The 13,028-nt window shown below is 43.6% G+C and overlaps 2 protein-coding genes across 5 annotated transcripts in view; one reads left to right on the plus strand and one right to left on the minus strand.

The window, feature by feature from the left end:
- Nucleotides 1-6,613, plus strand: part of rundc3b (RUN domain containing 3b) — a gene marked incomplete at both ends in the record, with an annotated part of 74,254 nt that extends 67,641 nt beyond the window's left edge. The window contains 5 exons of the mRNA XM_084336106.1: nucleotides 1,491-1,665; nucleotides 2,946-3,103; nucleotides 5,666-5,812; nucleotides 5,913-6,004; nucleotides 6,468-6,613. Coding sequence (XP_084192232.1) covers nucleotides 1,491-1,665; nucleotides 2,946-3,103; nucleotides 5,666-5,812; nucleotides 5,913-6,004; nucleotides 6,468-6,613 — 718 coding nt within the window. The remainder of the gene's footprint in view (nucleotides 1-1,490; nucleotides 1,666-2,945; nucleotides 3,104-5,665; nucleotides 5,813-5,912; nucleotides 6,005-6,467) is intronic.
- Nucleotides 6,614-10,275: 3,662 nt separating this feature from the next.
- Nucleotides 10,276-13,028, minus strand: part of slc25a40 (solute carrier family 25 member 40) — a 63,358-nt gene continuing 60,605 nt past the window's right edge. For all 4 annotated transcript variants that reach the window (XM_084336835.1, XM_084336836.1, XM_084336834.1 and 1 more), the window contains 2 exons: nucleotides 11,781-11,861; nucleotides 10,276-11,682 (listed from right to left, as the gene is read on the minus strand). In XM_084336835.1, coding sequence (XP_084192961.1) covers nucleotides 11,552-11,682; nucleotides 11,781-11,861 — 212 coding nt within the window. In that variant the 3' untranslated portion in view covers nucleotides 10,276-11,551. The remainder of the gene's footprint in view (nucleotides 11,683-11,780; nucleotides 11,862-13,028) is intronic.

The following is a 13,028-nucleotide window of genomic DNA, read 5'->3' on the forward strand; positions in this document are numbered from 1 at the left end:
TTTCACCAAAGGACTTTACGTTTTGTTAACTTTCCAATTTTTAAAAGTCAAATTGCTAAACACTAAATGACCGGATGTTGCAGAGAATGCACCGGTGACGTCGGGTGACAATCCTAAGCCGCCTCAAAATTCTGAATCCCTTGCTTTATCAGAGAGAGAAATGTATTTTAGAAGGCCTTGTTCATGGGACCACAGCCTGCGTGAACACAGGCGAAGATAGGAGCAATCTATTAATCATTCAGTTTACTATACTGTAGCTGCAAGAGAATCTGGTGGGAGCAGGACATGTAGGTGTTTAGCTTATGGTCTTGGTAATGGGTAGAGCGAGGCACTAACACAGCCAAGGTTAGGGGTGTTATTCCCCCCTGGAAGATGCTTTTGATGAGGATGTCCACTACACTAGGGCTGTAAATTGTGCACAAGATAGCATTTGATCCAAAGCACTTTGCAACTTATGCCTCACATTCACTCACGCATTCACACACTGACGGCGGAGACAACCGTGCAAGGTGCCAACCTGCTCATCGGGAGCAGTTAGGGGTTAAGTGTCTTGCTCAAGGACACTTCGACACGCTGCCGGGAGGAGCTGGAATTAAACCGGGAACCTTCCAATTACCTGACGACCACTCTACCTCCTGAGCCACTATCGCCCCAAGAATACCATTTGAATATTAATAGGCTGAAATGAAGCAAATTCTAATGAAATTTGAATATTAATTCAAAATGAGAAAGGCCTTGAACATTAATTCGATGGGTCTTTATTGGATTAGGAAGTTACTGTATCACGTTTTATGTGTCTGGTTTGCCCCCCAAAAGTGTGTAGGGAAATAAATCAACATGGAACCAATAATCCCACATTTTGCCGCCCCCAGTGAGAACACCCAGCTAGCAACCGCGCCTAGTAACCAAGCTTGAGCTAGCATCAGTCAGGAGTAAAGAGAGATTCTGCTAGCATGTCATGATTATACCTTTTAGAATCTGTACTTTTGAAACTTTATGGCGAGGTAATATTTGTAAGTAAATCTGGGACTTATTTCTTCTTTCATTGGAATTTTCCTTCATTCTCTTTTTTGCCAGTATGGCCGTGAAATCGGTATTAAATTCTATTCAAAGAGGTCTTAAAAAGGTCTTAAATGTAACTGTTGAAACCTGCAGGAACCCTGTTATTATATGTATAGTAACCTCAGAGTTATTATAAGAAGACTCCAATGGGAGTAAAGATGTCCAACCTTTGGCCTAAAGACCAATGAACACGTCCAGCACCATCAAGAAGCTGCCCATGTGCACTGAATAAATAGTTGCTAGCTTCCGCGTCCTGAATCCAGAAGCCAGTGTGGCGACACTGCTGAATCGTTCCTGCTCCAGCTTCCGGACCCAGGACCCAGAGGCATGGCTTAGATTCAATGCACACGGGACAGCGGCTCAACGGTCTAGCCTTTTGATGTGCGAATATGGTCAATAACCTGACCTTCTCCTTCTGTCCTGTGTAGTGCAGGCAGCATTAGCAGCGACGAGGAGGAGATGAGGACACTGGGGAGCAGTGGCAGCGAGAGCAGCACCCCGGACAACATGGCCACTGCGGCAGCCATCTTTACAGAGCAGAGCAGCTGGGTTAGCAAGTGCAAGCGCCTCGAGCAGAAATATCGTATGGCACTGGAACAGAAGGTAGCACTCACTTCCGTGTGTGTGTCCATTGAAACTTATTTCAGTGTGTCATATTTTTGTGTGATGTCTATCTATGGAGTAATTATTATATTTATAAAGGAATAACATTTTCCTGTGTTTCGTGTTTTAGTAAATGTACAAAGTGCAGTCTCTATAATAATAATACTAGTCTGAGTGTTTTTTTTCTACAAAATTTCAAAGATATGTTTAGGGGACAAATACCTATATTAACTTGTTGGAAAGGTCTACAATATGGGACCTTTAATTGTTAAATATCAGCATGAGTGCCACACTCAGCTAAAGCAAAGTTATTATGTGGTGTTCCTCAAGGGTCTATACTTGGAACCTTGTTATTTCTCATCTATATCAACCCTTACTCCAATTCTCTTTACTGGTGATCCCACTCTGATCCCACTCTGTAAAAGGTACTGAATCCTTTTACAAATGCACTTACCTTTGGAATATGCTACCCACACCCTTCAACAGATACTTTGAGACTAAATCCCAGATTCACACACATAATACTAGACAATCGAATAATCTTTAACCATTAAACATGGAGGTTTCCTAATCTGGAATACACACACACATATTGACATCTCATCATTTTCTCTCAATAAACATACAGTAGATTGGGGGGGCCAGCCTGATGCATCAAGCCATCAACTTTCCTCCAACATAATGTAGCCCTACTCCCAAATACCCACTCACACACACACAAGCGCACTCACATACACACACACAGTTATGTTGTTGTTGTTTATCTTGTTTTGTGATTGAATTAGCAATATTATGTTTATCTCACGTACTTATGTTTTAGGTCTTTGTATATCAGCCCTGTAGGCTTTCCTTCCTCATCGTCCCTCATCTTTCTTTTCTATTGTTTCACTGTGTACTTTTGATGTGCTTTCTCGCTGTGCGCATAAATAAAAATAAAACAAAACAAAACAAAGCATTCTATTACACCATCACACACGCGCACACTCAGCTTGACGTTGGCGATTACTAATCCATATTCTTTGGACACGCTCCTCTCCCCTGTTGCTCGGGTCGCTTCCTTGCAGCTTCGCACAGTCTCTGCTTTTCTGCAACGCTCTGCGTTCCTGCGGGGAAAGTAGGCATCATGCCTTTTGTCCGGCTGCAGAAAACGATATGAAATAGAAACGCATTTGCAGTAAAACCTTCACAGCATGACAGAAACTAAATAGAAAAACCAAACATGTATGCGTGTGTGCCTGTGTGTCTGTATGTGCGTGTGTGTGTGTGTGTCTGTGTGTCAGGGTTATCTGGAGGAGCTGGTACGTCTGCGAGAGGCCCAGCTGTCTGAAGCCGTGTCCCAGAACAAAGCTCTTCAGCAGAGGCTGTGTGACACACACCTCTCTCACACCCTGGAGAAGGAACAACTCGAATACATCATACTGGAACTCCAGGACCAGCTGTGAGTTCCCTGTGTGTGTGCCTGTGTGTGTGTTTGTGCCTGTGTGTGTTTGTGCCTGTGTGTGTGTGTGTTTGTGAGGTCTTGGTGATGATTGGGTGGAGTGCACACTGCAGCTGATCCAGCTGTGAGTTTGACATTCACGACACAGTGAGAAGCCTCTGGGATGCAGGTCATTTTGTGTATTTATTTTTTTACTCATCTCGATGGATCAGCAGACTAAACCCAAACAGAAGGAAGACTCGGCTGCAAATCAGTGCATTAACACATCCTGCGCCAAGAACGAGTTAACTCGTTATAGCCCGCCAATCATTGAGCGCCAATGACGAGTATACTCATTGTTGTGATTGTTATTTCTTTTATTCGCTATTGCCATTCATAATTCATCCAGCAAGGCTCTGGGAAACTCTGGCGCTCTGTCTGATATTGCAACGGCTCGATACCGCCGCCTGGCTGATTTCGGGCGATGTTGCACTCACTTTCTACAGGAAGGTTGGGTCTGTGCATCTGTGAATGTCTTCCCGGCGGAGTTATTTTGTAACGTGGATCCAGATACACATTCGAGTGCATTGGATCGACTTCGAGACGCAAGAATCACTATGCTTTTTGAGTTTACGGAAAAAGGATCTAGCAGATGGCAATCAAATAATTGGAATATTCTTCCTCCAGTATCATCGGCCAGAGGTAAGAGGAATCTAACGTTAATTCCAGCTTGATTGTCCATTTCCTTCATTGCAAACGATCTGATCAGCGTATGGGGTTGTACTAAAGAAAGACGTTATTGACAATCAATTAATCAGAAACGACCCCCCCCCCCCCATTTCCTTCATGCATGATAGAACATAATATATACCGATCGCATTTGAAAATTGTATTGTAGCGTATAGGGACAAAATGCCAATCGATTAAGTATAATATGCATCGGGCCTATAACTCTCGTTCTAGGAATTACCGCAGACCACTCTAAAAACATACTTATATTCACGACGGTATAAAACTACAATATATGAATGGACAAATCTAACGTTCCCACATCTTGAACGATGGATACCCGATGTCGAATGGGCCATAGTAATGCAGATATAGCTCTATTATTTAAATAGTTATAGCCCTGCAAACAAGGTGAGCGACTCCCATCGTTTACAAGATGCTCATATTGCATGGCAGAGATTGTGTTAAGAGCTGCATTTCTCAGACGATGTCGTAGTCGAACGATGAGGTCTCTCTTTTTTCTCTCTCCAGCCTCCGTGATCAATGTTTTAAGTTCTGAGAACCTGGCCCGGTCACGGTCCCACCGGGAAGGACATTTAAATCATCTCTAAAGCCACTGATAACTAAGTCAGTAATTGTTTATATATATATGTATTTTTTTTTTTTGTGGCTGAGAGAGAGTGAGAGACGAAGAGGAATATATGTGGAGACGGTGACTAATAGGCGCCCAGACAGTGAAACAGAGGACAGGTTGAGAATTGGGAATAAGGTACTGGTGCAAGTGTGATGGCAGAATGTACTAGAGAGAAAGCGAGAGAGAATGTTGGATTCTGGGCATTTCTTAACACTTTGAGAGCCAGTCCGTGTTTTCCTTTTTACCCCCTTGAATGCCCAAACCCACTCCAATGTTAACTTAATATCGCCTAATCTATGTTTTAAATTATGGCTATGTGTCTAATCTGCCCGTCGCTTATCAAAGACTCATTTTCCAGTCAACATTGTCATGGCAGATTGTTTTTTTTATCGCTTCATTTCCGTTTGATAGCATTTTGAAAATCGCTCGTTTTCGCGGAAAAAACGACCCATTCTATGATAATCGCCTTTTACTGGAATATTCCAGAACGTTGTCATTTGTCTGCCTATTTATGAATCGTTTTCAAATAAACGCTAGATGATCGATAGTATTATGTGTGCGCACGCACGCTCGTGCCGCGCGCTGATAATCGCTGCTCTTATTTCCTGATGGCTTTTACAGTCAAAACAGCTATATCACATATAGGGGAAACGCTTATATATCCGTGAAAACGAGTCTGATTATCCTAAGACTGATAACAGATTCCTTACCTGAGGTCAGATGGTATCCAAATGGTTTATTCCAATTTCCGATCGCCATTCGAAAGAATCGCTCATTTGATTGATCCATCGTGTATACAGTAAAACACATATTCGCCGCGGCACCAAGTCTCCAGAATGAACTCTGGTAGACCCCGGTTACATCAGTGAGAAGTAAAATGTGGAGTCAGAAATCCTTTCTCCCATTCACTTTCATTGAGTCCAATCCAAAAGGGTGATTTACCATCTGGGAGACGATAGGGGCCGCTTTTTTCACATCTGAGCGCCTGGGGTGATTGGATCTCCAACGGTAGGCTCGCTTGATGCAATATGATTTCAGATCGCTAATAAAAAAAATAAAAAAATAAAAATAGTATTCTCGTGATGGGCATTAAACCCGAGAAAAGCTGTGAGTGGCATTCAAAGTGTTAAGGGAATAACTGTGTGAAGTTAGCTCTCGTGTGTGTGTGTGTGTCTGTGTCTGTGTGTCTGTGTCTATGTACACACATGCATGATTTTCAGGACAGTGCTTAAGAACCATGACCTGCAGTCCAGACAGGAGCTAACTGCTCACCTGACCAATCAGTGGCCTTCCCCTGGCACCTTGGATACCAACGCTGTTGCCTTGGACACACTTCTGTACAGGAAGAGGACAGGACAGTGGGAGGAGTACGTGAATGGATTTACACCCACCACCCCCAGCTTCTAAATTGGATTTTAGTATGTATGATCTTTACCGGTCCTCTATCCTCTCTCTCTCTCTCTGCAGGAAGAGCTTCCAGAGTCTCGAGCAGCTGTCGAATGACATGAGCCTATCCCAGACTTCTCTAGAACCTTCACAGACACTAACTGCACACCAGGGTACATTTCTGTCTCATCTGTCTGTATATTTATGTACGGTATGACAGTCATGGGGTGTTTTCGGGTGTTGGGAGGCACATTCTGACGAATTCTACCTTTTAGTATTTGTATCCTTCTGCCCTTAAAGACTGTGCTGTTCAAACAGGCGTTTGGCTAATTATGCTCTGTGTAAATCTTCAATGTCTTTTTATCTGTTTTGGTTTTTCCTGATCTTTCACGTTTTTAATTATTTTCTTTTACCATGCTGCTATCTTTGCACTTTATTGATGTTTTTACTATGTGAAGCACTTTGTGACCCTGGTATGTGAAAGGTGCTATATAAATAAACTTTACTTCCTTACTTTACTTACCTAATGCCAAAGTCTGCATTGTCCGGTGTGACAGTACCTAGCTCTCTCATTGAATGCAACATGATAACCCCCCCCTGGATGGGAGCATTAACACTCTGTATCCTGTCATGCAGGTAAAGAGGAAACTCCATCTCTTAGGGGCCTGTGCGGCTCGTTGACCTCCGTGACCAGCTATAAGTCTCTAGCCAGCCTGAAGTCCAGTGAGTGTTTGGCCAGTCCAACCACGGAGATCAGCAGCCCAAGCGGCATCCCCTCCTAGGACATGGAAACCATCACAACAGACAACCACTGCATCCAGACCTTCACAGCAGCCACTGCATCCAGGCCTTCACAACAGACAACCACTGCATTCAGACCTTCACAACAGACGACCACTAGATCCAGACCTTCACAACAGACGACCACTAGATTCAGACCTTCACAACAAACAACCACTACATCCAGACCTTCACAACAGACAACCACTACATCCAGACCTTCACAACAGACAACCACTACATCCAGACCTTCACAACAGACAACCACTACATCCAGACCTTCACAACAGACAACCACTACATCCAGACCTTCACAACAGACAACCACTAGATCCAGACCTTCACAACAAACAACCACTAGATTCAGACCTTCACAACAGACAACCACTACATCCAGACCTTCACAACAGACAACCACTGCATCCAGACCTTCACAACAGACAACCACTGCATCCAGACCTTCACAGCAGACAACCACTACATCCAGACCTTCACAGCAGACAACCACTAGATCCAGACCTTCACAACAAACAACCACTAGATTCAGACCTTCACACCAGACAACCACTAGATCCAGACCTTCACAGCAGACAACCACTAGATCCAGACCTTCACAACAGACAACCACTGCATCCAGACCTTCACAGCAGACAACCACTACATCCAGACCTTCACAGCAGACAACCACTAGATCCAGACCTTCACAACAAACAACCACTAGATTCAGACCTTCACAACAGACAACCACTACATCCAGGCCTTCACAACAGACAACCACTACATCCAGGCCTTCACAACAGACAACCACTAGATTCAGACCTTCACAACAAACAACCACTACATCCAGACCTTCACAACAAACAACCACTACATCCAGACCTTCACAACAGACAACCACTACATCCAGGCCTTCACAACAGACAACCACTAGATTCAGACCTTCACAACAGACAACCACTACATCCAGACCTTCACAACAGCCACTACATCCAGGCCTTCACAACAGACAACCACTACATCCAGGCCTTCACAACAGACAACCACTACATCCAGGCCTTCACAACAGACAACCACTAGATTCAGACCATCATAACAGATAACCACTAGATTCAGACCATAACAGACAACCACTACATCCAGGCCTTCACAACAGATAACCACTACATCCAGACCTTCACAACAGCCACTACATCCAGACCTTCACAACAGACCACTACATCCAGGCCTTCACAACAGCCACTACATCCAGACCTTCACAACAGACCACTACATCCAGGCCTTCACAACAGACAACCACTACATCCAGGCCTTCACAACAGACAACCACTACATCCAGACCTTCAATCACAACAGACAACCACTACATCCAGGCCTTCATAACAGACAACCACTGCAGCCAGACCTTCATAACAGACAACCACTAGATTCAGACCATCATAACAGACAGCCACTAGATTCAGACCTTCACAACAGACAACCACTAGATTCAGACCATCATAACAGACAACCACTAGATGAAGGCCTTCATAACAGACAACCACTAGATTCAGGCCTTCACAACAGACAACCACTAGATTCAGACCATCATCACAACAGACAACCACTACATCCAGGCCTCCACAATTGATAACCACTAGAACCAGATCTTCCCAATAACCAGTAAGTCCAGACTTTCACAACAGACGATGTCTAGGTCTAGACCAACAGACAACCTGTAGGTCTTTAGACCGTCGCGACAACCACTAGATTCAGACCTTCACAACAGACAACCACTAGAACCAGGCCTTCACAACAGACAGCCACTAGATTCAGGCCTTCACAACAGACAGCCACTAGATTCAGGCCTTCACAACAGACAGCCACTAGATTCAGGCCTTCACAACAGACAACCACTAGATTCAGACCTTCACAATGGACAACCTCTAGATCCACAGACCTTCACAACAGATGTCTAGATCCAGACCAGACCTTCACAACAGACAATCAAGAGATCCAGGCATTCACAGTAGACATCCAGTAGTAGGTTCAGACCTTCACAACTGACAGCCACTAGATCCAGACCTTCACAACAGACAACCACTAGATTCATACCTTCACAACGGACAACCACTAAGATTAGAGATAAGATTAGACACCCAAGAAGTTAACCATCTACTTAGAGATACTATTGGTTCACTATTTCTAGACGTTTATGGATTCTTGAATGTGCAATGGAGACCTTTGAGAAATGGAATCTTGGAATCTTAAAGGGGAGGTGGAAGTCTAGAATTTCCCTTGAGTGTCGTAGAATATCCAACCAGCTCCCAATAGTCTGTCCATCAACTTTCTGTTTAGTTGAAACAGTTTAACCGTTGGATCACAGATCTTTTGAGCGGTCACCTCAGTTTAATATTGTACTCTTTATTTTGTAGATTTAGTGTCGTCAGTCGTGGGACGGCATCGTTCCGCTTTTCTTTCACCTGCCTCTGAAAATAGAGTAAGTAGGAAGCTGATTCCATTTGGGAATTGTTATACCACTGTACGCTACTGACAAGAGACAAGACACAGCAGTAATCGAAAGGGCCTCTCGGTAGACTGACATTTTCAGCATTCTCGAGGAGAGGATGTAAAAAGAGTATAGCATGTTGTACCATCATGTGATTATTTTATCAGCTCATACAGGAATCTTTAAACGCTCCCTTTAACGTCGTCCTACAGTTTGGTCCTCCTCCAGTGGCTCTCACTGCTAAATGTCACTTGCAGTTAGCGCCATTCATGATATTTTCCATACTTCTCAGCAGAGCAAGTGGTGTATGTAGTAAATTTGGAGGCCTGTTAATAATCGGTGTACTTTTGAACACTTAAAAACTATTTCTAATGGCCTATTCTCCTCGCTTTGCAATTATTTGACGTTGAATGTACATGCGCACATTATGAGTGTTATATGTCGTTCTTGTTACGCTTGATGCGGTATTAAAACTTTTTTTTTCATCCTCAGGTTACGATCTGTAATGTTTAATGTTTGCATTCTGAGTTTAATTTGTGGTTCAGCTAGCCGGTGTGTTTGACACTTTGGTTTTCAACATGCAGCGCACGCTTTTAAGGTTATTTATCAGAGCCTTACTTTCACAAGTCAAAATGGAGTCGTCTCTTTACTTTGGAAGCACATACAGTAGTGAATAGACAAGTTGGCAGTTTTGTAGGCTACAGGCGAGCGGCTACTTTAGAGAAACGGTTGCAGAATAACGGACGGATTGATGATGAGCTGTGTACCTCAATAGTGAACTCATTACCTTTACCATTTGCCTTCAGCTCATTCTAGCAGCCATTTGCACATACAGCAAAAGTTTTATTGGATTTTTGCCTTTTTTTAGTCATTTTGAATAAACTCTACTTGCCAGAACAGTGTCAGTCTCTTGTTCTAGAAGGTACGGCGATGCACCAACTTAAATAGAAAGATTTCATTATTGTTTATTTGCTTGATTAACACTCCCTTTCTGTCCATATTTCTTCCGCTCTGTCTCCCATCTGTCTCTCTTTCTCCCTCTGTCTGTGTGTGTGTGTGTCTCTCTCTCGTATAATGTAAAAGGCAAATTATGTACAGATTGAAGAAATTGAACACAATTTAACAAAACATATCAAATGTGATTTATTTTTCATTTCATATTAAGCAAATCACAGCTGGTTTCAGGGTTTATAGACTAGAAAACATAACATTATTTGGAGAAGACTGGGAAAATATCACGCTCTCAGTCTAACGGTAGTATTTCCAAAGTGAAATTCCAAAAAGAGGTTGGAACAACTTTCAGCTCATACTCAAACAAACTGGCAAAGTGGAATTGTCTCGTAAAATCTCTCTTCTCCTGCATACAAAGAGAAACGTAGGAAAACAGAATTCACAGTGGTGGTGCAAAGGGAAGGACTCCGAACATGAGACCAATGGGAAAGAATCACAGCATAATGGAGACTATTCTCATTTCTAGCAAAGCCTCCTGGCACAGTGCACGTGACTCCATGCTCTGTATCATACATGCTGTGTAGGGTAGGACATGACAGTTTTATAATACCAAAACTATTGGCTCCACCTGGTGGCCTTCATGTTAAATGCACTTCACCCAATATTGATATGACGTTGATTGATTTCTTTTATGTAGTAATTTTTACTATAGTAGATTGTTGCATAATACATTATGTAATAAAAGCTTAGCCTTTAAGATAAAAACAAATGATTACATCATCTTGCAAATAAAACAAGGTAATGAAAATCCACAAAATGTGGGGGGGGGGGGGGAACAACAACAACCAAACTATAATTTTCTCTGGTTCCTTCATTTTCTATTATTTTCTTTACATGACATAATTCAGCCGTGTTCCCAGGCCTTGGCCAGTGGTAGAAGGGAGTTAACACTGGGTTTTAAATAGGGATGTCCGATATCATCTGCCGATATTGGCATTAAAATGTAATATCGGAAATGATCTATCGGGTTTATTTACCCAGGCAAGCAAGTAAGAACAAATTCTTATTTTATTTATTGTGAAAAGTATGCATAATGTTGTTAATTCCACAAGAGATATGTAATGTTAATTACCTGAAATTATTATGTTTTTTGGGGGGGGAAACCCCACATATCGGTATCGGTTGATATCGGTATCGGAAATTAAGAGTTGGACAATATCGGTATATTGGATATCGGTAAAAAAGCCAATATCGAACATTCCTAGTTTTAAACTTAGGTGAAGGTATTGGGGGGCCAGTGGACAACAATGTGGCAATTCAGCCCCTACAGAACAACAGCGCCAGGTCCAGGATTCTACCACAGGACAACAGCGCCAGGCCCAGGGTTCTATTCAAGTGAAGGAAACGTTTAGAAACGCTGGTCCCAGTCAGGGCTCCGCTGGTCTTTTACTTCGGTGACCGGTCGTCACCGATTTCGGTGACCGTTTACTTCGGTCGTCGGTCGTCAGACATTAGCAGCCTGGAGCGTCAGGAGCTTCTCCTGGTTGTTCTTGCGGAAGAAGGCCTTCCCGAACTCGTAGGTGCTGATCATAATGGCACAGGCTGGGGCCACTTTGATCAGCCTGGGCAGGAAACCTGGAGGCGAGACAAAGAGGGCGAGAGGAATAGAAGTCGGTGGATAATCTGCCGGTTCTTTTCACACGGTACCTTGTGCGCGACATGGAAGCACCTACCTGCAAACAGCCCGCCGACACCGTTCTCTGCCACGATCCTCCTCATCACACTGTAGGTAGAGGAGGAGGCCTGAGACGACACTGCAAGGGACACACACACTGCATTAATCATTCACGTAACCATGTAAGAGTTCTACTTTCTCAAAGGGCGTAACTGCTGTCATCTCTCTGAACTCTGTACCACGATGACAGCCCCACCCCCATACCATATACACTCTGAACTCCATTACCTATACTGTAGGCTCTCATTGCCTATACTCTGGGCTGTTACCTATACCATATAAACTCTGAACTCCATTACCTATACTGTAGGCTCTCATTGCCTATACTCTGGGCTCTGTTACCTATACCATATAAACTCTGAACTCCATTACCTATACTGTAGGCTCATTGTCTATAATATGGGCTCTGTTACCCATACCGTATACACTCTGAACTCCATTACCTATTGTGAGAAATCTGTGTTTTTCAATCTATGTAATGTATATTGGGGGAGATGACAGCTGCTGGAGGGGCCGGGTCAGAGAGGTCGAAATGTGCATGGTTTAGCAGAGGGTGGTGGAAGCAGTCAGTGTGAGCAGCACACTGAGCAGCGAGCAGGGTGTTTACATTCCATCAAGAACATCAACAAGCTGATACGAACAGGAGTGAGGGAGAGAGGTTTGACATTAATGGAACAGACGGTTAAAATGTGTGTTTAAAGGTTAAAGCAGTTGTCATGGCAGCGGCACATAGTAACCAGGAGAGGAGCGAGGCCGTCGTTGCTATGACGAAGATCCTATAAATCCGACAGTGTTTCCGGGTGTAGGGCAGACCAAGAGAGACTAGGGCAGACCAAAGAAACGAATCCCACGGGAGAGAAGATACCATCAGAGACTTTGAGACGGCTCCCTCCTCTCATCACAGAGAGGGGGGGGGGGGGGATGCCATATCATCATTAGCTTCGGCTAACACGAGGAGGGTTTTTGGCTCACGATAAGGCCTGAGCCACTATTGGACTGAATAGATAGCAATGACAATACGATCTGATAACATCTGAGCTGAGGCTTCTGTTTATATAATAAACACGCTCATCCAAGAAAGGTATCATGCTGTCAAGGTGTCGAATTCTTACGAAGGTGAATTATTATGGTGGCGGGTTGCATTAACGGGGAAAGATAAGGATTGTACAGCCAGTATGAGGAGACGTCGGAGAGAAACAAACAACACAGAGGTCAGTGGATGGAGAGGATAACACAAGCCAAACAG

Source organism: Notolepis coatsorum, assembly GCF_963971535.1.
Source record: "Notolepis coatsorum genome assembly, chromosome: 19".
Taxonomy (NCBI): Eukaryota; Metazoa; Chordata; class Actinopteri; order Aulopiformes; family Paralepididae; genus Notolepis; species Notolepis coatsorum.